The sequence below is a fragment of the Schistocerca nitens genome, chromosome 6 (assembly GCF_023898315.1).
Source record: "Schistocerca nitens isolate TAMUIC-IGC-003100 chromosome 6, iqSchNite1.1, whole genome shotgun sequence".
In the NCBI taxonomy this organism is placed as follows: domain Eukaryota; kingdom Metazoa; phylum Arthropoda; class Insecta; order Orthoptera; family Acrididae; genus Schistocerca; species Schistocerca nitens.
Genome location: NC_064619.1, coordinates 183,666,948 through 183,690,010, shown reverse-complemented (window position 1 = coordinate 183,690,010; position 23,063 = coordinate 183,666,948). Strand labels below are relative to the sequence as shown.

General features: G+C 39.7%; 1 protein-coding gene across 4 annotated transcripts in view; it reads left to right on the top strand.

Annotated features, from left to right (window-relative positions):
• The window catches only part of LOC126262288 (TBC1 domain family member 31), a 296,133-nt gene extending 274,661 nt beyond the window's left edge, over nucleotides 1–21,472 (top strand). Inside the window, exons 18-20 of one of the 4 annotated variants that reach the window (XM_049958808.1) lie at nucleotides 2,856–3,014; nucleotides 7,895–8,168; nucleotides 21,048–21,472. In XM_049958808.1, coding sequence (XP_049814765.1) covers nucleotides 2,856–3,014; nucleotides 7,895–8,168; nucleotides 21,048–21,070 — 456 coding nt within the window. In that variant the 3' untranslated portion in view covers nucleotides 21,071–21,472. Of the gene's footprint in view, nucleotides 1–2,855; nucleotides 3,015–7,891; nucleotides 8,169–21,047 lie in introns of all 4 variants that reach the window. The other 3 variants (XM_049958809.1, XM_049958807.1, XM_049958811.1) reach the window with 3 other exon arrangements.
• Nucleotides 21,473–23,063: the final 1,591 nt, after the last annotated feature.

The following is a 23,063-nucleotide window of genomic DNA, read 5'->3' as shown; positions in this document are numbered from 1 at the left end:
CGTCGCTCTTGATGTCACAGTGAGGAGCTTGTGCACATGACAAGAATAAAGGCTAAACCTGGCAATGATACCTGTTCCTTATCACCACTTCACCTTCTAAGGTATGGTGATTTGTGGTACTTGGTCATATCAAACTTGCTAAAAGCTACTCTCAGCTCTCTGTTCTAAGAAGGCAAGTCAATACTTGGTAATATACACTGGTGTCCAAACTTAAAACAACAAATGGAAATTTTGCAAGGTTGCATTTATTTTGCCATGAAACAGTATAAACAGGTGATAGTAAAGTAGAAATAATGTAAAGAATACAGAACATAAACAACTGCTTTTTGCATAATGGATTTGCACACACATTCTGACAACTGGTTAATGTGCTCAATATGGGGTGTGACCACCTCTGGCAGCAATACATGCCCAACAATGATGGGACATACTGTGAATTATGTCATCAATCTCATGTTGAGGCAACACGGCTCATTCTTTCTGCAGAACTGCTCACAAGTCTTGGAGAGTGGTTGGTGAATGCTGACATGATGCAGCCTGTCTCCCTAGTGCATCCCAGACATGCTCAATGGCAGGGCTTCCCAATCTTTTCAGCTGGCAGACCCCTTCTTCAGTCGAAAATCCATGGCAGACCCCTAGTCAGTCAAGAGCACAGTAACTTCAAATTTCAGAGCGAAACCCATGGGAACTGAAAGCTTCTTAATGCAGGTGCCATGTTCCCAATGACACCCCCCCCCCCCCCCCCACGAAGTATCAATAGTCTTTGGTTTAGAGATGAATGAAAACAACACTGATTAAAATTACATGGTAATTGAAATTTCACACGATGGAGCTTTCTTCCTCCAAGAGCAATCAACGTCACATCCCAACTGTTCGCTGTTGACAAGCTGTTGCTTATGGTCTGTTCACTTCCACTATTTGGCTACTGTTCTGTAAGGAGCATGCGTATTTCGTAACAGTCGTGTGTGTGTGTGTGTGTGTGTGTGTGTGTGTGTGTGTGTGTGTGTGTGTGTGTGTGTGTGTGGTTTTTCGAGAAATTCAAAGAAAAATGTTCAAATGTATGTAAAGTCTTCCTTTGGTCATCCTCCCTCCTCATTCATTTCAACTGGAAACTTCCCTTGTTGTGAAGGCGATGTAGAAACTGCAGCCTTCTTCAGTGATTCTGACTTCAGCCACTGATCCATGTTAGTAGTAGTAAACTGGTCAAAACTCGACTTATGAAATAGGTAGTGCACTGACAAAGCAAGTTTAACATTTAATGATGTCTGGGGCTGCAAACGTGCCAGCGAGTACTATGATTGGTCGACAAAGCTCGCTCCGCGCATGCGTAAAAGGTTTCAGCGCATCTAGCACTGTGAGCCGGCGCACAAACGACCCGCGTATTGTTGCAAAACAGTCGATCAGAGAAGCCGCATTCTCCGGCACTAAACTGCGTATACGTTCTCACTTTGGAACCGCAAAGGCTGCTTGGGGATACGACCTGAAGTAAAAGTACACATGTTTTTCACATGAAAAAAAATAGTGATGAATTTGATTTTCACATTTTTATTCAACAATTTTACTCATTATTTTACACGATTTGGTGAAAGGTGGTCGCGGACCCCCTAGAAAGAGCCGGCGGACCCCTAAGGGGTCCGCGGACCACAGGTTGGGAAGCCCTGCTCTATGGGATGCAAATCAGGAGAGTGAACAAGCCATGCCGTGCATGCAACATTTTTCATTTCCAAGAAAACCCTAACCACCTGTTCTCTATGAGGTCTAACCACCTGTTCTCTATGAGGTCTATCATGGTCCATCAGTATGAAGTCTGGATCCACACCACCTCGCAACAACTGCATGAGTCCCAAGATCTCATCACAATACCTGACAGCAGTTAAACCTTGCCAATTCACTCATAAAATTTGAGGAAAACTTATTTGAGTGGCACCATTAAGGATCCCCTTGATACCAATCTCTTTCCACGATCCTGAAATTGTGTTCCACATTCCTTCCAGATGTAAATTCTTGGAGAATCACTCTCCAGACCAAATTGGGACTTATCCGTGAAAAGAACATTGGCCCACTGTTCAACGTCCAGGTGGCATATTGATAACTCTACTCTAGACATTCCATCAGAGGTACACATACAGCAGGTCTCTAACAATAATGGCTGCTCTGTCAAAACCTTCTGTCACCATTTGTCTTGATACAGTATGTCTAGTGGATGCTGTGAGGTCAAATGCCAGTTGCTGTGCAGTACTAAGGCGGTACAGTCATGCCCTTACAGCTAAATAACATTCCTCTCTTTCTGATGTCACACATGGTTGACCCTGCCCTGGATTTTGGTATATTGATTCAGTCTCTATAAATTGTCGCCACACCCGAGAAACAACAGAATGATTCACATTAAGCAGTTGGGCCACATCAGTTTGCACCTAGTAGGCATCTTCTTTGCGCCATACTGCCCTGTTTGTGACTGTACTCACAGTGATTGTGGATGTGGGACTACCCAACACACACTATCCCATTTGATAGGTTCCCAGAAGTCATCGTTGGCTTGGTTGTCCATTGACTGGAATGCTACCTTCCATGCAGATTGCGACTGTACAGACATCTGTTGGCAGTTTGTATGATTATACCATGAATTAGAAAGAACACAGAGAAATAGTGGTTTGTTGCTTTAATTTTGGACACATGTGTATATGGTGTTACAAAAGTAATATTTCAGTATTGGCTATAATATTTATTCCTGTCACATATAATGATTACTGCCATGAGAGAAATTTAAATGGCCTCCTTAATTTAGTAGTCTTTTTGGTATTGCTTTGTCATTTTTAAGCATTACCGTATTAAACCTCTGACATTTTCGTTAATAGCTTCGTGAGGCAGCATCTGATGGTCATCTTTCAAAACAGATGGATATGGCAAACCGTATAGCTCTAACTGAAGACTTGTTGCAGAATGTGGAAACAAAAATAGCAAAAGAAGTAGCCCAAAGTCATTTGAACCTCACATCAGTTCACAATACTGTAAAGGTAAGGCTTATCTCATAACTGAATTATAGCTTAAAATATTCTGGTCATATGCTGTCTCATGAAAAGTTGACATGTTGAGAAACATAGCTGTAGCACAATTCTGAAGTTTATAGTTTAAGCAACAATCAGCCACAAGTATGGTTTGAAAAAGGTTTATTTAACTGTAACCATTACCAGTATCGGGTTTATTGAGGGGCATCTTCTATACACGATGAGCTGCACTAGGAATGATTATTTGCCAAAACTGGTTTTCAGGTTTATAACTCATCATCAGTGGCATCTCATGCACAGAAATATACAACTGTACATACACAGATTTCTACAAAAGACAACTGTATATATAGTACCAGAATATAGGTCTACTTACATTATGTACCACTGTAGCATGCATGTTACTTAATATGGTAGTATATGAAATCCGTCCAATAACATAGTCTACTGGTTGTCATGTATGTTACTGCTACCAAATCTTATGTCAAATGTGATCAAGGATTATCACTGCCTAACTGTCATACAGTGTAAACATGGAACTGACAGGTCAAAGAGCCTACATTACCTGTTTTTTTGTCAATCCTATGTATGTTTACACTATATAAGAGTATGTCAGACATGATCAAGGATTGTCACTGCCTAAGATTTGACTGCAGTAACATACATGACAACCTGTATACTATGTTGTAGAACAGATTTCATATCCTACTGTATTAACAGACAAGGATCTCACTGCTATAGAGGTATGTAATGGAAGTAGACCTATATTTCTGCTACTATACATACAGTTGTCATTTTGTAGAAATCGGTGTACATTACAGTTGTTTGTTCCTATGTATCAGATGCCACTGATGAGGGGTCATAAACCTGAAATCTGGTTTGCAAATAAATATTTCTGATGCAGCTCATGGCATACAGAAGGTGCCCTTTAATAAATGTCTTAAAGATGTGGAACTAAGCATTCAAGGTTGTGGATTTATTACAAAATTGTCTTCAGACAGCTGTTCAGCTTTCCATTCTTTCCTGCTGGGATCATCACTCTAACATTCTGTGAAGCTATCATAAAAACATAAAATGGTGCATGTTATCGTAGTTTACAGGGAATTAAACAGGACAAACATGTGTAAACTTTATAATACATAACACATATACAGGACGAACTCATTGGGCAGAAACATCCACATCCACTGCACCAAGCCAGTAATGAGTACAAATTGAGGTCCCAGCTGGAAAGAAAGGAAAGCTGTAAGAGTCATCTGAAGACAGATTTGTTATAAATTTGAAACCAGTAATTGTTTGCAATATGGCAGTGCCTGTGTTATTCAGACGACGATGCACTGCGGTGACCACAGTTGTTACAAAACACATCAGATGAATTCGCAGTTGCAAATAATGGCTACATGGGCTGTAAAATGGAATGGCGACAGTGAAAATTTGGTTTGATGACATATGGAAGTTTGGGTCTGGGCATGAGCTGTGCACAGATAGCCAAATGGTAAGGTGACTGCTCGCGATAAGTGGGAAATCTGGGTTCTTGTCCCGGTCAGGCACAAATTTTCATTATCGTCATTCCATTCAATAGCCGATGGTAGCCATTATTACCAATTGCGAATTCATCTGATGGGTAATGGTTTGAGTGTAAATAAACTTTTTCAAACCTTGCTTGTGGCTGGTTGCTGCTTAAATTATAAATCTTATTAGGTTCTATCACAACTTTATGGTCAAAATAATACAGACAGTTGATGACCTTAAACTGGGCACTTATAGATAGGGACTAATGGTCAGCAATGAATATTCAGTTTGTTTTTCTCATAGCAACTGTTCAAAGTAACAACTGACAGTCTAAATGTTTGCATTATGAGGGTGTGTAAAACTATGAGACATGCAGCTACAACCTTGCCATCCAGTACCATATCAGTTTCTATTGGTGTGTCATACAGAAAAGACTTCATGCAAGCCCACAAGAAAATCCACCATGGACACATCACAGATGATTGTGTATTGTTTTTCAATGTAGCGCCACCAACATAAGCAGTGTACATACAAACACATGCCTGACATACATTACTCATTCGAAACCTTGTGCCTCCTGAAATACTCATTTTCAGCCATTTGTTCCTTATCTCGGAATGCTTAGTTTATAGTATATCCTTCCATCTGTGTAATTTTTACCCTAAATGTTTGGGACATCCTGTGTATCATAACATGCATATGTATAAGAAAACTGAACAAGGGAAAATCTGGGATGAAATAACAACAATATGAAATGAGTAGATTGGTACGAAGTCAGTGAATAGCAGTCTAACCATTTCATTTGTTGTAAAATAACGCAGACCACTGATATATTTACTCTGATGTGTTAATATGCGTACTTTGGCCATTGTTTAGAATTCTTAGAAATCTTGATTCAGACGAATTTCTTTGTTATGTCCTTTTTCCTATAAACTGCACTACAGAAGGGGCATAATTTACTGATAGCTTAATTCAGAGATAAGTAGACAAGGCATATAAAAGACTTTAAGAAGATAAGACTTTGCACAAACTACGCACAGTTGATAAAATCTTCAGAGTTGTTAGGTCACCTCATATTTCTCTTCAACTTCTTCACTGCTAGATGTTTTGAATCATCTGCTGGGATCTTCAGGGACCCACTGGTGTCTCTGGAGAACACTGCCAAAAGTCAGTGTCACATTCACTTATGAAAGGCTATTTTCCCAGTACCTTTTCAGAGAGTTATTTTGTAAAAAGAAACCTTCAGGCCATTGTCATTGGGTAAATACTGAAAGAAAATATTGACAGGGGGGACAATCCAAAATATGATTGTTGTTGTGCTCCCTCTGTTGTTTCCTGTCAGCTCTGGCAGCTGTTTATGTTTGTTGTGGTTAGTTGTTTACTGGAGTGATAGCAGATAGTCATGAAGATGGAAGCATGTAGCTATCTTCTCTACTGAAACTGTACTCATTCTTTGATAGTTCAACTAATTCATGGACAGAAGTAAACACCTAGTAAGAACAACAGATGCAGCACAATAATACACACATCAAAAAAAGTTTCTCATCACCTCGGTTCCAAGAGTTCCAGAACCTGTACAGAAAATTGGAATAGAGATCAACATAAACATCATTTCCACCCTTTTTATTGCTCATGAAAACCACACAGTGCACGTTGTGCAACCATATAGTGAGACCTTCAGAGGTGGTGGTCCAGATTGCTGTACACACCCAGTAGCATGTCCTCTTGTATTGATCCTGTATTCATTGTGGCATACTATCCACAAGTTCTTCAAGGCACTGTTGGTCCAGATTGTCCCACTCCTCAACGGCGAATTGGCGTAGATCCCTCAGAGTGGTTTGTGGGTCACGTCGTCCATAAATAGCCGTTTTCAGTCTACCCCAGGCATGTTCAATAGAGTTCATGTCTGTAGAAAATACTGGCCACTCTAGTTGACCAATGTTGCTATCCTGCAGGAAGTCATTCACAAGATGTGCATGATGGGGGCACGAATTGTCGTCCATGAAGACGAATGTCTCGCCAATATGCTGCCGATATGGTTGCACTATTGGTCGGAGGACAGATTCGCGTATCATACAGCCATTATGGCGCCTTCCATGACCACCAGCACCATACGTCGGCCCCACATAATGCCACCCGAAAACAGCAGGGAACCTCCACCTTGCTGCACTCGCTGGACAGTGTGTTTAAGGTGTTCAGCCTGACGGGGTTGCCTCCAAACACGTCTCCAGTGATTGTCTGGTTGAAGGCATATGCAACACTCACTGGTGAAGAGACTGTGATGCCAATCCTGAGTGGTCCATTCAGCATGTTGTTGGGCCCATCTGTACCGCGCTGCATGGTGTCGTGGTTGCAAAGATGGACCTCGCCATGGATGTCGGGAGTGAAGTTGTGCATCATGTAGCCTATTTCGCACAGTTTGAGTCGTAACATGACGTCCTGTGGCTGCACGAAAAGCATTATTCAACATGGTGGCGTTGCTGTCAGGGTTCCTCCAAGCCATACTCCGTAGGTAGTGTCATCCACTGCAGTAGTAGCCCTTGGGCGGCCTGAGCGATGCATGTCATCAACTGTTCCTGTCTCTCTGTATCTCCTCCATATCCAAACAACATCACTTTGGTTCACTCTGAGATGCCTGGACACTTCCCTTGTTGAGAGCCTTTCCTGGCACAAAGTAACAATGTGGATGCAATCGAACCATGGTATTGACCGTCTAGTCATGGTTGAACTACAGACAACACAAGCCATGTGCCTCCTTCCTGGTGGAATGACCGGAACTGATCAGCTGTCGGACCCCTTCCATCTAATAGGCACTGCTCATGTGGTTGTTTAAATCTTTGGGTGGATTTAGTGACATCTCTAAACAGTCAAAGGAACTGTGTCTCTGATACAATATCCACAGTCAACAACTACCTTGAGGAGTTCTGGGAAAGAACTGGGATGATGCAAAACTTTTTTGATGTATGTAGTAATATTTTGGATGCAACCCCCTCCCCCCCTCCAGTCAGTATCTACTTTCAGTATTTGTACAATGATGGTGGCTACCAAGTGCAACCTGAAGGTTACCTAATAACTCCATTTCTCTTAAAAAAAAAAAAGTGCAGGAAGATAGCCTTTTGTAAGTGACTGTAACAATGCCTTTCAACAGTATTCAGCCACCCATGGATGCCAGTAAAATTCTAAAGAAGGTCAAAGCTTTTATGATCAGTGACGATGGCCTCAAAAGCTTGCAGGCTTATATGCAAAAATTTTTCCTATGTTTCCCAATATAAGAAACACTCATTTAAGGAAGCAAAAATTGCCTCATTGTGATGGTATAACTTGCTTGTATAGTACACCGTATCAATTTTTTCTTAAATATAATCTGATTCAAGCAGGCAGTCCAGTTGGAAGCCCAAGCAAAAGCTCTGGAAGAAGAAGTGGAACACCTAGTCAGCAAGTTGGTGGATATGAGAATGAAAAAGGGACACTCCAAATTAGTGGATCTAACTACAAGGCAAAAAGAACAAAACAGATCCTATGAAGAATACAAGAATCTGACTGACTCGCTGCTTCATCAGTTGCAGTGTTCTAGTTCTCCTCATTGCCATAATATATGGAGCAATGTCAGCATCAACAAGCAACATGCAGAACATAATGAGAACATAGGTAGTAAGTACTCCATTGCAGTTCTTGTATGTGAAAAGACATTTTTTTAAATTACTAAGTCAATGAAAGTCTTTTCTGCTTTGAAATTCATGTCTGGTATTAACCATAAAGAAACCAGAAATATCTGTAACTGGAAGTTCTATTTCGCAGTTACATTACCACCACCATAGAAAGAGTTTCGAACTTAGGAACTGCCCTTTCCCTTTCCCCTCTCCCTCCTACTCCCCCCACCCCCACCCCCACCCGACAAAATTGTCCAGATTAAGTTATGCATGTATTCTGTCCATTTGTGTAATCATCAATTATTAATTATTTTATTTCTGTTCCACCTCTGACAAACATCAGTGTTCAATAATTCTTCTTGTGTGTGTGTGTTTTATACCACCATCTTTCTGTAGCACTTTTAATACTGATAGGTTTGTGATAAATTTATTAAGATATATAGGAATTCATTCTCATTAACATCTAGTCTACATCTACATCTATACTTTGCAAGCCACCATATGGTGTGTGTGGCGGAGAGTACTTTATGTGCCACTGACACCCCCTTTTCCTGTCCAACTTGCTGGTAGTTCATGGGAAGAGTGATTGCTGGTAAGCCTCCATCTGAGCATGAATCCCTCATTTTACCTTCATGATATTTTTTGAGGTATGATTAGGAGGAAGCAAAATACGACACCGTGATGCAAAATGTGTCTCTTACAATGTTTGCCACTTCATTGCACTGGTTGTGTCTACATCCTCTGACCATTTGGATCCAGTGTCCTAACAGAGACACCACATTCAACTTGTCCCATGCACATATCTTTTTTGGTTCTTAATTCCTGATTTATTTTCGAAAGTAGCTCTGTGCATAATTTTAACAATGTACTTACAGTACTTAATTAAACTTTTTGAAAAGGAAGGAGGAGTCAGGTATTTTATTGGGGAGGGGGGGGGGGGTGGGGAGGGGGGGGGAGATATGAAAGCTAAGAAACTCACTTGCTTTATGGTTATGAAATTTCTTAATGCTGTGAGAGAACCATGGACCATGGATCTTGCCGCTGGTGGGGAGGCTTGCATGCCTCAGCGATACAGATGGCCGTACCATAGGTGCAACCTCAACGGAGGGGTATCTGTTGAGAGGCCAGACAAACGTGTGGTTCCTGAAGGGGGGCAGCAGCCTTTTCAGTAGTTGCAGGAGCAACAGTCTGGATGATTGACTGATCCGGCCTTGTAACAATAACCAAAACGGCCTTGCTGTGCTGGTACTGCGAATGACTGAAAGCAAGGGGAAACTACAGCCATAATTTTTCCCGAGGGCATGCAGCTTTACTGTATGGTTAAATGATGGCGTCCTCTTGGGTAAAATATTCCGGAGGTAAAATAGTCCCCCATTCGGATCTCTGGGCGGGGACTACTCAAGAGGATGTCGTTATCAGGAGAATGAAAACTGGCGTTCTACGAATCGGAGCGTTGAATGTCAGATCCCTTAATCGGGCAGGTAGGTTAGAAAATGTATAAAGGGAAATGGATAGGTTGAAGTTAGATATAGTGGGAATTAGTGAAGTTTGGTGGCGGGAGGAACAAGACTCTTGGTTAGGTGGATACAGGTTTATAAATACAAAATCAAATAGGGGTAATGCAGGTGTAGGTTTAATAATGAATAAAAATATAGGAATGCGGGTAAGCTCCTACCAGCAGCATAGTGTGGCCAAGATAGATACGAAGCCCACGCCTACTACAGTAGTACAAGTTTATATGCCAACTAGCTCTGCAGATGATGAAGAAATTGAAGAAACGTATGATGAAATAAAAGAAATTATTCAGATTGTGAAGGGTGACGAAAATTTAATAGTCATGGGTGACTGGAATTTGGCAGTAGGAAAAGGGAGAGAAGGAAACGTAGTAGGTGAATATGGATTGGAGGTAAGAAATGAAAGAGGAAGCCGCCTGGTAGAATTCTGCACAGAGCACAACTTAATCATAGCTAACACTTGGTTCAAGAATCATGAAAGAAGGTTGTATACATGGAAGAAGCCTGGAGATACTGACAGGTTTCAGATAGATTATATAATCGTAAGACAGAGATTTAGGAACCAGGTTTTAAATTGTAAGACATTTTCAGGGGCAGATGTGGACTCTGACCACAATCTGTTGGTTATGAACTGTAGATTAAAACTGAAGAAACTGCAAAAAGGTGGGAATTTAAGGAGATGGGACCTGGATAAACTGACTAAACCAGAGGTTGTACAGAGTTTCAGGGAGAGCATAAGGCAACAATTGACAGGAATGGGGGAAAGAAATACGGTAGAAGAAGAATGGGTAGTTTTGAGGAATGAAGTAGTGAAGGAAGCAGAGGATCAAGTAGGTAAAAAGACGAGGGCTAATAGAAATCCTTGGGTAACAGAAGAAATAATGAATTTAATTGATGAAAAGAGAAAATATAAAAATGCAGTAAATGAAGCAGGCAAAAAGGAATACAAACGTCTCAAAAATGAGATCGACAGGAAGTGCAAAATGGCTAAGCAGGCATGGCTAGAGGATAAATGTAAGGATGTAGAGGCTTATCTCACTAGGGGTAAGATAGATACAGCGAAGTACTCTCAGACTTCAAGAACAGTATAATAATTCCAATCTCAAAGAAAGCAGGTGTTGACAGATGTGAAAATTACCGAACTATCAGTTTAATAAGTCACAGCTGCAAAATACTAACGCGAATTCTTTACAGACGAATGGAACAACTGGTAGAAGCCGACCTCGGGGAAGATCAGTTTGGATTCCGTAGAAAGGTTGGAACACGTGAGGCAATACTGACCCTACGACTTATCTTAGAAGAAAGATTAAGGAAAGGCAAACCTACATTTCTAGCATTTGTAGACTTAGAGAAAGCTTTTGACAATGTTGACTGGAATACTCTCTTTCAAATACTAAAGGTGGCAGGGATAAAATACAGGGAGTGAAAGGCTATTTACAATTTGTACAGAAACCAGATGGCAGTTATAAGAGTCGAGGGGCATGAAAAGGAAGCAGTGGTTGGGAAGGGAGTGAGACAGGGTTGTAGCCTCTCCCCAATGTTATTCAATCTGTATATTGAGCAAGCAGTAAAGGAAACAAAAGAAAAATTTGGAGTAGGTATTAAAATCCATGGAGAAGAAATAAAAACTTTGAGGTTTGCTGATGACATTGTAATTCTGTCAGAGACGGCAAAGGACTTGGAAGAGCAGTTGAACGGAATGGACAGTGTCTTGAAAGGAGGATATAAGATGAACATCAACAAAAGCAAAACGAGGATAATGGAATGTAGTCGAATTAAGTCGGGTGATGCTGAGGGAATTAGATTAGGAAATGAGACACTTAAAGTAGTAAAGGAATTTTGCTATTTGGGGAGCAAAATAACTGATGATGGTCAAAGTAGAGAAGATATAAAATGTAGACTGGCAATGGCAAGGAAAACGTTTCTGAAGAAGAGAAATTTGTTGACATCGAGTATAGATTTAAGTGTCAGGAAGTCGTTTCTGAAAGTATTTGTATGGAGTGTAGCCATCCATGTATGGAAGTGAATCATGGACAATAAATAGTTTGGACAGGAAGAGAATAGAAGCTTTCGAAATGTGGTGCTACAGAAGAATGCTGAAGATTAGATGGGTAGATCACATAACTAATGAGGAGGTATTGAATAGAATTGGGGAGAAGAGGAGTTTGTGGCACAACTTGATGAGAAGAAGGGACCGGTTGGTAGGACATGTTCTGAGGCATCAAGGGATCACAAATTTAGCATTGGAGGGCAGCGTGGAGGGTAAAAATCGTAGAGGGAGACCAAGAGATGATTACACTAAGCAGATTCAAAAGGATGTAGGTTGCAGTAGGTACTGGGAGATGATGAAACTTGCACAGGATAGGGTAGCATGGAGAGCTGCATCAAACCAGTCTCACGACTGAAGACAATAACAACAACAACGTGAGGGAGGAACTCATTGAAGGAAATGGAACTGAGCAAAAAAAAAAAAAAAAAAAAAAAAGTCCACAAAAATTGTATTTTGAGAACAAGAGTTGTAGTACATTCTGTATTAAGGAATCTTTTCCACAGACTAGTGAATGAAGTCCCTAGTTGAGCTGTATAATGCCGGATGCAGAATTTTACTTAGCAACTGAAACAGTTGTTTATTATTTCTGACGACAAGTAAATCAAGTCCACACTGTGTGCCTTGATTCAAAGTTCTGTAGTTCCATTACACCAAATAATTATTATTGTGGACAGAAACAACTGTTCAGAAGAAAATGAAGGTAAACTAACATAATTCAAAACATACTATGGACATAGATCATGTTTTTATCACTTACCCCATTTGTTTGACAACATAACCTATCTTGAAACTGCTAATGCAATATAAACCACAAATTTGTCTCAAATTTTACTTTTGGTTTTTATAATATTATTTGTCATAGGGCTGAGATAGAGAATTATAGAGAACAGTCAATTGCCATTAAAGCAGAGAGTAGAACTGGGAGACTAACAAAAAGAAAACTCTCTGAAATATTGGACAAGTGTATATAACAAGAAAAGGACAATTGGTTAAAGGAAAGGTTTTTACCAACAGAATCTACCCATGTCAGTTAAAATGCTCTGCAAGAATAACAAAAGGGCAGTCTACAAATCTGTTTGATGCTTTTTGGAACCTAGGTGACTACTCACAACAAAATATTTATCTTTGGGGAACAGTGCAGTCATTCAGTATGCAAAGGAGATGGCTGCAAAATGGTTCTGGAAAGCAGATATCAGTGTCATTTCAATATTTCCTCCGGGTGGAAAACCAAAGTGTCCAGAGTTGTACATTTGAGATGTCCAGTGGACGACTGTACCGTTACATATCATAGCCACAGGTTTTTGATGTTGATGACTCTTGTGGCAAGAAGAACCCAGGCACTAAAACTGATATCAAATCATTTCCACCCTATCAGAGTCATTACACAAGAAACAAAAATCCCAAAAGAAAATTGATGTTATCAGATACCATACACAGTATAAAATTAACAGCAGAATGAATTATGCCTGCTGGGTTCACTAAAATGCCCAAAAGCTCCTCTCCGAAACTGTCACTCCCAGTTTCAGTTGTCGCCTGACCATTGGTGGGCTTTTTACTGTAAGTTGAGGAATCCAGTTTATTTTGACTCAACTGTGCTCGATTTTGTTAGTTGCACGTGCTACCATAATATGCTTAATAGGTTGTAGTGTTCCATTTGAAGACTCCATTGGTCTTTGTCATTGTAGATTGTATCCTGACAACAGATTACGCTTCGGGTCAGAAGATGACTCCTTTTTGCATTCTAACTAGTAGCATGTTATGCAAAAAGAACATTTGAATTACAATACAGCTGTTGATTTCAATTTCCATTATTCAAGAACTTCGTGTCTGGCTACTGTCCTACCATCCTCAATTGATTACCAGACTTTTCCATCTGGGTTCATTTCCCAGACTGAGCAGTCTATGCAAAGAAGCTGCTAAAATGAATGCTCAGATAGCCAACCGATCACTGAGCATGCAGCTAGCTGTGTTACATCATGACACTCTCCATTACTGCATGAATCACATCACAAGTTTGATCTGCCAGGCTGCTGATTCATCCATTTCTGTTCGACCATAAGCAACTTGTACGTGAGTGAAATAATGCAATCAGTGATGTGCTGACAGTGTTTCATAGGCTCTAGTGCAAACCATTAACAGAGACTATCTCAGCATTTTGGGCTGAAAGGAGGTCTTGGCAGGAGTTTCTGAACTCAAGCAAATGACGAGCTCCTCGGAAGTACTGGGAGCCAACAGGTAGTTTGCTAACACACATTCCAGATCATGAGTATCAGCTGTACATACTCAATGTAGGCTATGCACAAGTAAAACATATGTTGCCTGGTAACAACAGAACCTTATAGTAGAGTGACAACTGAAGCTCATGTGGGTCCAGTATTTTATTATCACATGGATCATGGAGAAGCCATAGCTGGAATTTCAGCTCAGATGATAAAAGAATAGTGCAAAGAAGCTGCTAAAATAGGTGCTCAGATATCTAGAGTCCACTCTTGATACAGCTTATGGGGCTGATTGGGTCCAGTACTGTATATTGTGACAACTTTATAGTTAGGCAAAAAAAAAAAAAAAAAAAAAAAACTTCTCACACTTTTTAATCCAATTTGGGATACAGGACAGTTTTCACATTATTGGTAAAAGAGAATCTTCATCCCTCCCATGAATCCTGGGAAGGATTGCACATGCCCAAATAGTTCTCTCAGTGCTGCCCTTCTGATATGTGTTGGATGATCCTAGAGCTCATTGTGAATTAAGAGCTAATCTGGGTTTTAAAAACAGAAAAGCTCATTAGTCACAACTGATGTTGATTTATCAGATATCATTCAACAATTGACACTACTAGAGGAGGCTGTATAACAGGCCTCCCTGAGCAGGCAACTTCTAGTAGTATTTGCTTCAACTTTGAAAAAAATATGCACTAGAGGATTAACACTGCACAATAACTCCAAAAATGGGAATTCCATAGTCAGATTCCAATACTAATGTAGACCTTGTCTATACCATATTTCAAATACCACATGACTCTTCTCCATGAGCAAGAAAATTGTATCCCTAAGGGCTTGGTTTTAAGTGTTGCATTATTTGCAGCAATGGTCAGTGTGATAATTTCCACTTTGAGGGGATCCATAAATTGCTCATTTTTCATGAGTAACTTCATTATTTTATGTTACACCTCTAGGCTTGTAATTACCACCTACCAGTTGAAACTGACTAGAGGTTGGAGAAGGTTGCTCATACTAGTGGTTTTTATCTTTGTAGAAAAGCAGTAACCTTGATTTGAGCAGTTCTCATAATTACTTTAATCTACCTGAACTATGAATGAACATCGCTGTTCTTAATTTTAAAAATTCAGAGAGATACCTATGCCTCACATTATGTAATATATTAACAAGCTTGTCGTACCTAAGCAAACTAAAAGCGCAAAATGCTTAAAAGTATTAAACATTTTTAAGTGACTTAAACACAAGTTGTACAGCATGGAAAGAGCCTGTCTACTCAAATCACACCATTACTTTAGGGCTTCTGAATAGCTTATTGGTGCACGGTTTATCATTTAGTAAGGTATTCATATTATGTTACTCAACATGAGGGTATTAGGTTGATGACAGATATATTTAACACCATCCTAATTGTTAGAACTCTCACTGTAGGGTCAACAATATTTATTCAACACAAATAAACTTCTGCAACAACAGATTAAAATTGTCTATTAGTCCATGAAACCAAAAAATAATAGTTCTTGATGGAAGTTAATATATGTCATAGTTCCAGATGAGAGACTGATAAAAGTCCAAGCACTTCAAATTCACAATGCATTCATATTGTAGGTAAGATATTAAGCAAAGTCCCATTAAGCTTGGCAGTGACAGAAACCACACGTCATAAGTTGAAGCACTACAAGTCTAAATCAGTCCAGGTAAATAGCAGCAGCTGTTGTAGTTCTCGTGTAGAAGCAAATTTGAGTAATAGCAACTTGAGAAAATAATGGCACCAGGTGACCTTATATTTGCCCACAATATAAATTCATGTGATCGGCCTGTGATAGCTGCAGTTGCAGACACCATTAACTATTGATATGTTCGCATCTTCCAGTCGCATGTCCAGCAGGGTTACTAAATTAATAATGATCTTCTGTGCTGAGGTTGACATCTACATCTTGGCACTGGTTGGTGGGAGCTCCTCATAGAATGGGGAGAGAGAGGGGGCAATATATATAGCCTGTTGGCTGACTAACACATTGTCACCAGCATTACCACCACTGCTCATTCTGCAGTGGATTTCATCTTCATATAAATGGGCAATAAAGCCATTTGGAATTCACAGAAGAAAGTGCTAAGTAGTAATCAGTGTGGAATAAACTGCTTTTCTAAACAGCGTTGGAAGCCATTCTTCATCTCCTTTCCCCACCCTTGTTTATCGAAGAGGTGCTGAGTAAGTTTAAAGTAATTGAGGTACAGGACAAATGCACACCAGAGTATATTTTTATGTCAGTGTTTTATTATATTTTAGCTTATAGCCACAACTATGCTTTTGTTTATACTAATATAATAGAGGGAAACATTCCACATGGGAAAAATATATCTAAAACCAAAGATTATGTGACTTACCAAACGAAAGCGGTGGCAGGTCGATAGACACACAAACAAACACACAAAATTCAAGCTTTCGCAACAAACTGTTGCCTCATCAGGAAAGAGGGAAGGAGAGGGAAAGACGAAAGGATGTGGGTTTTAAGGGAGAGGGTAAGGAGTCATTCCAATCCCGGGAGCGGAAAGACTTACCTTCTCCCGGGATTGGAATGACTCCTTACCCTCTCCCTTAAAACCCACATCCTTTCGTCTTTCCCTCTCCTTCCCTCTTTCCTGATGAGGCAACAGTTTGTTGCGAAAGCTTGAATTTTGTGTGTATGTTTGTGTGTCTATTGACCTGCCAGCGCTTTCGTTTGGTAAGTCACATCATCTTTGTTTTTAGATATACTTTTGTTTATACTGATAGTTTCAAACAGGAGGACATTATCAATTGTAAGGTATTGTGTGCTGTGTTGTGGAAACAACACAATTTATGTGTAGATCGTCCATGAATCCAAGATACTGAGTTACTAGTTCAAAATCAGAAACATGTCCAGTCCAAAAGCTAAATATCCAGAGTAACATGAAAACTAGAGGGAGTGTGTCCACTGATAAACCAAGTACATTATGAAGTCTGTCGTTATAAGGATGGCCAGTAGTTCAAGAGTTGGAATATAGTACATACAAAGCTCATATTGTCATGGTGCTTCATTTCTTTTTACCCCTGGAGAAGCCACAGTGTCATGCCAAGCTTCCAGCTTGGTGCACCATCCTTGATATAAGTAGGCAGATGACCCCTTCCTCACTGGTGTCCATTTCTCTGTCAGTTACAGCAGTTTTCATTCAGTCTGTTCTCAAGGTTCGCTTACCAAATGAATTCATAGTTCAACATTGAGATACTGAGGGCACTAGAGCAGATGAGACTTATTTCAAACTTGAAATTTCTCATTTCCTCCAATTTCTTACATGCCCTTCAGCCTGTACAGTGCTTGTACACAGCGTTAGCATTGAATAGCATCTCACAAGTCTTCTTGTACACTGTTCATATCCTAGGATGTGTTAATGTATATATAACACCAAGAGAAATATTCCAGACAGATTTTCAACTGTGAAGCACGACAGAAGTTCAATGACAGTTTTGGGCAGCCATATCATAATGTAAGTAGGTTTTACGGTGACAACGAAAGGCATACAGACTTGATTTTGAATCATTCAGAACAAAATATATTAAAATAGCGGCAACAGCATACTGAAGAAACTACAGTAAAGAAAAGAGACATGCTGTATGACTTTCACATCTTACCCATGAAGATATAACCTTTTTTCCCCATCGAGACACATACTGTAGCATCTGAAACGTCCAGTTAGTATATTTGATAATATTATGAAGAGGATAGTTGCTACTCATCATATAGCAGAGATGCCGAGTCGCAGATAGGCACAGCAAAAAGACTGTCAAATAAAGCTGTCAGCCAAACAGGCCTACATCAGAATAGGTCACACACATACATACAAACGCAACTCGCATGCACATGAGCGCAGTATCTGGCTACCAAGGCCTTTTGTAGTGCCAGTCTGCAACTCACCATCTCCGCTATATGGTGAGTAGCAACTATCCTTTTCATAATATTGTCATTTTTCCACCCTGGATTTTCCATTCTTTCAGTTGCATATTTCTCATTGGAGTAATTCATTTGCAGAAAAGCTACAAATTAGGAAACTCGCAAGTGTCAGAATACTATTTACAATCACTGTACATATTCTTCTTCTTGATCTGAGCTTTGACTTGACTCTGGCAAATTTATAATTCCCCCCCCCCCCCCCCCCAGATTGATGACATTGTGCAAGTATGAGGAAAGAGTAATCTTGTTTTATAATTTTATAATCAAAGTGCAGTCTTGATCATGTACTTTTATTGTTATGAACAATTTTTGGCCAAATTACGCTGTGTTGGATTGAAGTAAAGAGTATGATGCCAGCCACTGAACACTGGCATCAACTCTTGTGCATTCTCTTTGTCATTTTAAATACATTTTAGGGAAGTATCAGTCTAATTTCATCTATGTCGTAGGTGAAATCAATGAAGGGTGATGTTGAAGAATCAGTTGCCATGGATTGTTGCTTAAAGATAGGCAACCTGTTGCCTTTGAAACAAGATCAGTGCTTGTTTAAAAATCTTGTGATTGTGTTCTTATTAACAGACATGTAGAATTTGCAGAGATTATTGTTACTATCACTTGCATAAAGCAGAAGAAATGAATTCCACAAAACAAATTTGAAGATGTAAAAATGTATTCTTGTAATATTTCTGTTGTCTTTTCAAGTCATCAGGTTCTTTTCCAAATGTGTATCTAATTTGTCCATTTTGTGATATCAATCTATGAAAAATCTGGGATGGAATAACAAATGTGAAACATGTGAATTGAAATCTAGCAGTGGCTGTTAGTAGTACAGCTACTGTGTTTCATATAACTGGCAAGCTCTTCTAAAAGCAATCACATGATGAACTGTCATTAGTTTTACTATTCAATGATATCAGTATTCAATTTTGAATGCATTATGCAATCAACAGTACGTGACTAAAGACCTGGATTTTATTACGTAGAATATGCAGCCAGTCAAGAATATATCTGTTTGTTAAAAGTGCAATTAAAACTTCACAGGAAGGCTAGACATGGAAGAGGGGATGGCTCTTTTAGCATGAAATGTGTATATGTGATTCTTCAATTTTTTTAAAGACTCCTGTTAAGTTTCCCAAGTGTACTTGAGATTGTCAGTTTTAGTTAAAGTATGACAAATGGGATAACTCATGATTTTTTGTTAAGAGATTAAAATGCACCGATTGAGAATATGAGATTGAATTTTTGTATACAATGGTTTGCCTATTTTCATTAAGATATCAGCTGGCCCATACTCAGGTTGTAGTCTACATAACATTGTGGTTAAAATTAAAGGTTTCATCACTTATTTCAGAAATACTGCTTTTGGGTATTACATCTACATACATATTCCACAAGCCACCATACAGTGCATGGCAAATGGTACCCTGTACCACTACTTGTCACTTACTTTCCTGTTCCACTCGCAAATAAAGCAAGGGAAAAATTACTGTCTGTATGTCTCTGCATGAGCCCTAATTTCTCATCTCTTATCTTCGTGGTCCTTATGCCCTGTGTGTGTTGGTGGCAGTAGAATCATTCGGCAGTCAGCTTCAGATGCTGGTTCTCTAAATTTTCTCAAGTGTTTGTCGAAAAGAGTGTGACCTTTCTTCCAGGGATTCCCATATGAGTTCCTGAAGCACCTCCGTAACACGTATGTGTTGTTTGAACCTTCCAGCAGCTCAACTCTGAATTTCTTCGATGTCTTCCTTCAATCCAATCTGGTACGGATCCCAAACACTCAATAATAGGTTGCAATAGCATTCCATATGCAGTCTCCTTTACAGGTGAACCATTCTTTCTTAAAATTCTCCCAATAAACCAAAGTCGACCATTCACCTTCCGTACCACAGTGCTCTCACATGCTCATTCCACCTCGTATCACTTTGAAATGTTACACCCAGATATTTAAACAACTTGACTGTGTCACACGGGACACTAGTAATACCGTATTTGAGCATTACAAGTTTGTTCTTCCTACTCATCTGGATTAACTTACATTTTTCCACATTTAGGGCTAGTTACCATTCATCACACCAACTGGAAATTTTGTCTAAGTCATCTTGTATTTTCCTACAGTCACTCAACTTTGACACCTTACTGCACACTATAGCAACATCAACAAACAACCTCAGACTGCTGCCTATCCTGTCCGCCAAATCATGTATGTATATGGAGAACAACAGCACTCCCGTCACCCTTTTGTGGGGCACTCCTGATGATACTCTTGTCTCTGCTGAACACTCGCTGTCAAGGACAACATACTGGGTCCTATTGCTTAAGAAGTCTTTGAGCCACTTACGTATCTGTGAACATATTCCTCATGCTTGTACCTTCATTTAACAGCCTGCAATGGGGCACCATGTAAAATGCTTTCCGAAAATCTAGAAATATGGAATCTGCCTGTTGCCCTTCACCCATAGCTCTCAGTATATCATGTGAGAAAAGGGAAAGCTGAGTTTTGCATGAGCAAAGCTTTCTAAAACCATGCTGATTTGTGTACATAAGATTCTCAGTCTCTAGAAAGTTTATTATATATTCAAACTGAGAATATGTATGTAGATGTAGGAGGGAATTCATTATTTGCTCTTAACAGCACTCATACTGGAATGAACAAGCTTTAACGGGAAAACAAGAACTCGGCAAATTAATCTATGTGGAATTATAGATACACAAAGAGAGAGACTTACAGAGCAGTGTTGGGTGATGAAAAATAACTCAGAATCAGATTTAAGCTATTCTGAAGCCCCTAACTCACGGTATTCTGAAGTGCCTTTATTATGTTCTCTCTTTTGTTGTTTTGTCCTGATGACTGCAAAACACTGTTGTAAAGTTAAATCATTATACTCTACTAAAACAAATTACATGTACGTTTCCTGCTGTCCATATCTTTTCTCTTCAAGATAGATTCTAAGTAAATTTGTGCTCATTCACTGAAATCTGTATTTTATAAGCATATCAGTGTCCCATGTATTATATTAGTAATGACACATTCCGTTTTACAAATTTTCTTGTTACAATGTGTCCTGCTTGTACTTAATCATCTTCAGCTATTTTTTTATTTGAATAAAGATATTTTCGTGTAATTTTCAGGGACTGATTCCAGAGATAGCTGATATTGTGCCATATGAACCAGATTTGTTCATGAGGAAGAAGATAAACATTTCCTGAAGAAACCACCTGTAAAACAAGTGAAGTAACCAATTTTTAATAGAGTGGTTTCACTAGTGATACAACCAGTAGCCACATAGTGAAGTGCAGAGCAGTTGTTTCACCTTTTTTAGTAAGTTGCAAAATGTGTGTGTGTGTGTGTGTGTGTGTGTGTGTGTGTGTGAGAGAGAGAGAGAGAGAGAGAGAGAGAGAGAGAGAGAGAGATGGTAATTTCTTCATTGTACTGTATAATTACAGGCATTTTTGTTGAGCATAAATTAATGAAAAGCCCACACTTGACACACACAAAATGGAAAGAACTGTGTAAGTGCAATATATAATTTTTAAAATAAACTGTGTTGTTGAAATATGTACTTACTATTATATCAGGCATCACACCATCACATGTTCACTTCAAAGAATGCCTCATATCCACTTAAAATCCAAAGCCATTCATGTGGAGCAGATTCATTAATGACAGCTTCATCTTTTGGAGTTATGAAGAAGATACGGAACCTTCATTCCTTCAAAATATTAACACTATCTCCCCCATCCATTTGACCCACAAGGAGTCTGCCAATTGCTCCACACTGACGCCCAGTCCAGTTATTGCACGCACGGAGGTTGACCCCTCACACACCCATGGTCGAGTGGGAGGTTGCCTCAGGACATAGCAAGCTGTGAAAGACTTCCCAGAGAGCCAAAGGTAAGACGTCCCCAGGTAGTCTGACGAAGAGGTCCCAGGTGCTATTTGTGGCTGATAATATCCTTCAGCCCGGTGCAGTTGCTTGACCTGTTTCAGAGGAAACCTCTCAGCCTGCAAGATATGGGCAGTCACTGAGGATGAGATTATTGGTTGCTAAGAGCTCCAGTGTTAGGCACATTATGGGGTCCCTTAGAGACCAGGCTGCCAAGGAGGGAAAGAAAGCCAGTGTGTGCATTCCACGTGCATACTGAGTGGAGTCATTCCAAATGTGGAATGGGTCCTTCCAGTTGCCATGAAGAGCACAGGATGCAGCCAACTGCAGATTGTGGCTCATATTGGTACAAATGATGTGTGTCTCTACAGATTGGAAGAGATTCTCACTGGTTTCAAGTGGCTGTCAGAAGTGGTAAAGGCTGACAGTCTTGCTAGCAAGATGCGAGCAGAGCTCACCATTTGCAGCTTAGTCAATGAGTGGAGTGTCTGAATCAGAGGCTAAGACAGTTCTGCAACCATGTAGTCTGCAGATTCCTTGGCTTGCGCCATATGGTGCTGGCATTCCGGGTTCCACTAAGTAGTTGTTAGAGAGCCTCAGGAAAGCACAAGAAGGGTTTCAGTCTCAAAGGGTGCAGGTCGAATACAGGAAGAACGTAGATCTTGGGAACCATTGATATAACAGTTGCAAAGTTCGTAGCTGTGATTGGAAAGTACCAGAGTTCCAAGTGCTAATAGAAAGCACCGATGCTCATATTGTTATAGCTGAAGATAATTTTAACTGACATTTTGCGAAGGACCTAACGGTGTTCCGAAAGGATAGGCTAAATATAGTTGGCAATAGTAAGTTAGTATGGGTAGAACTCATTCTTGGCAACTGGAATAAAATAATAATGTAACTGGATCCTTTTACCGACCTCCCAACTCACATCATTAAATTGCTGATAGGTTCAAATAAAATTTAAATCTAATTTCAAACACGTACCTGGTTCATACAATTATAGTTGGTGATAACTTCAGTTGACCCTCTATACATTGGCAAAAATACATGTTTAAATCTGGAGATATGCATAAAACATCACCCGAAATTGTGCTAAACGCATTCTCTGAAAATTATTTCAGTTATTAGTTCATGCAGTCACTCAGATAGTAAACGGTCGTGAAAACACACTTAACCTCTTAACAACAAATAATCCTGAGCTAACAATGAGCATCAATATGGATACAGAGATGAGTGAACACAGGGTTGTCGTAGCCGAAGA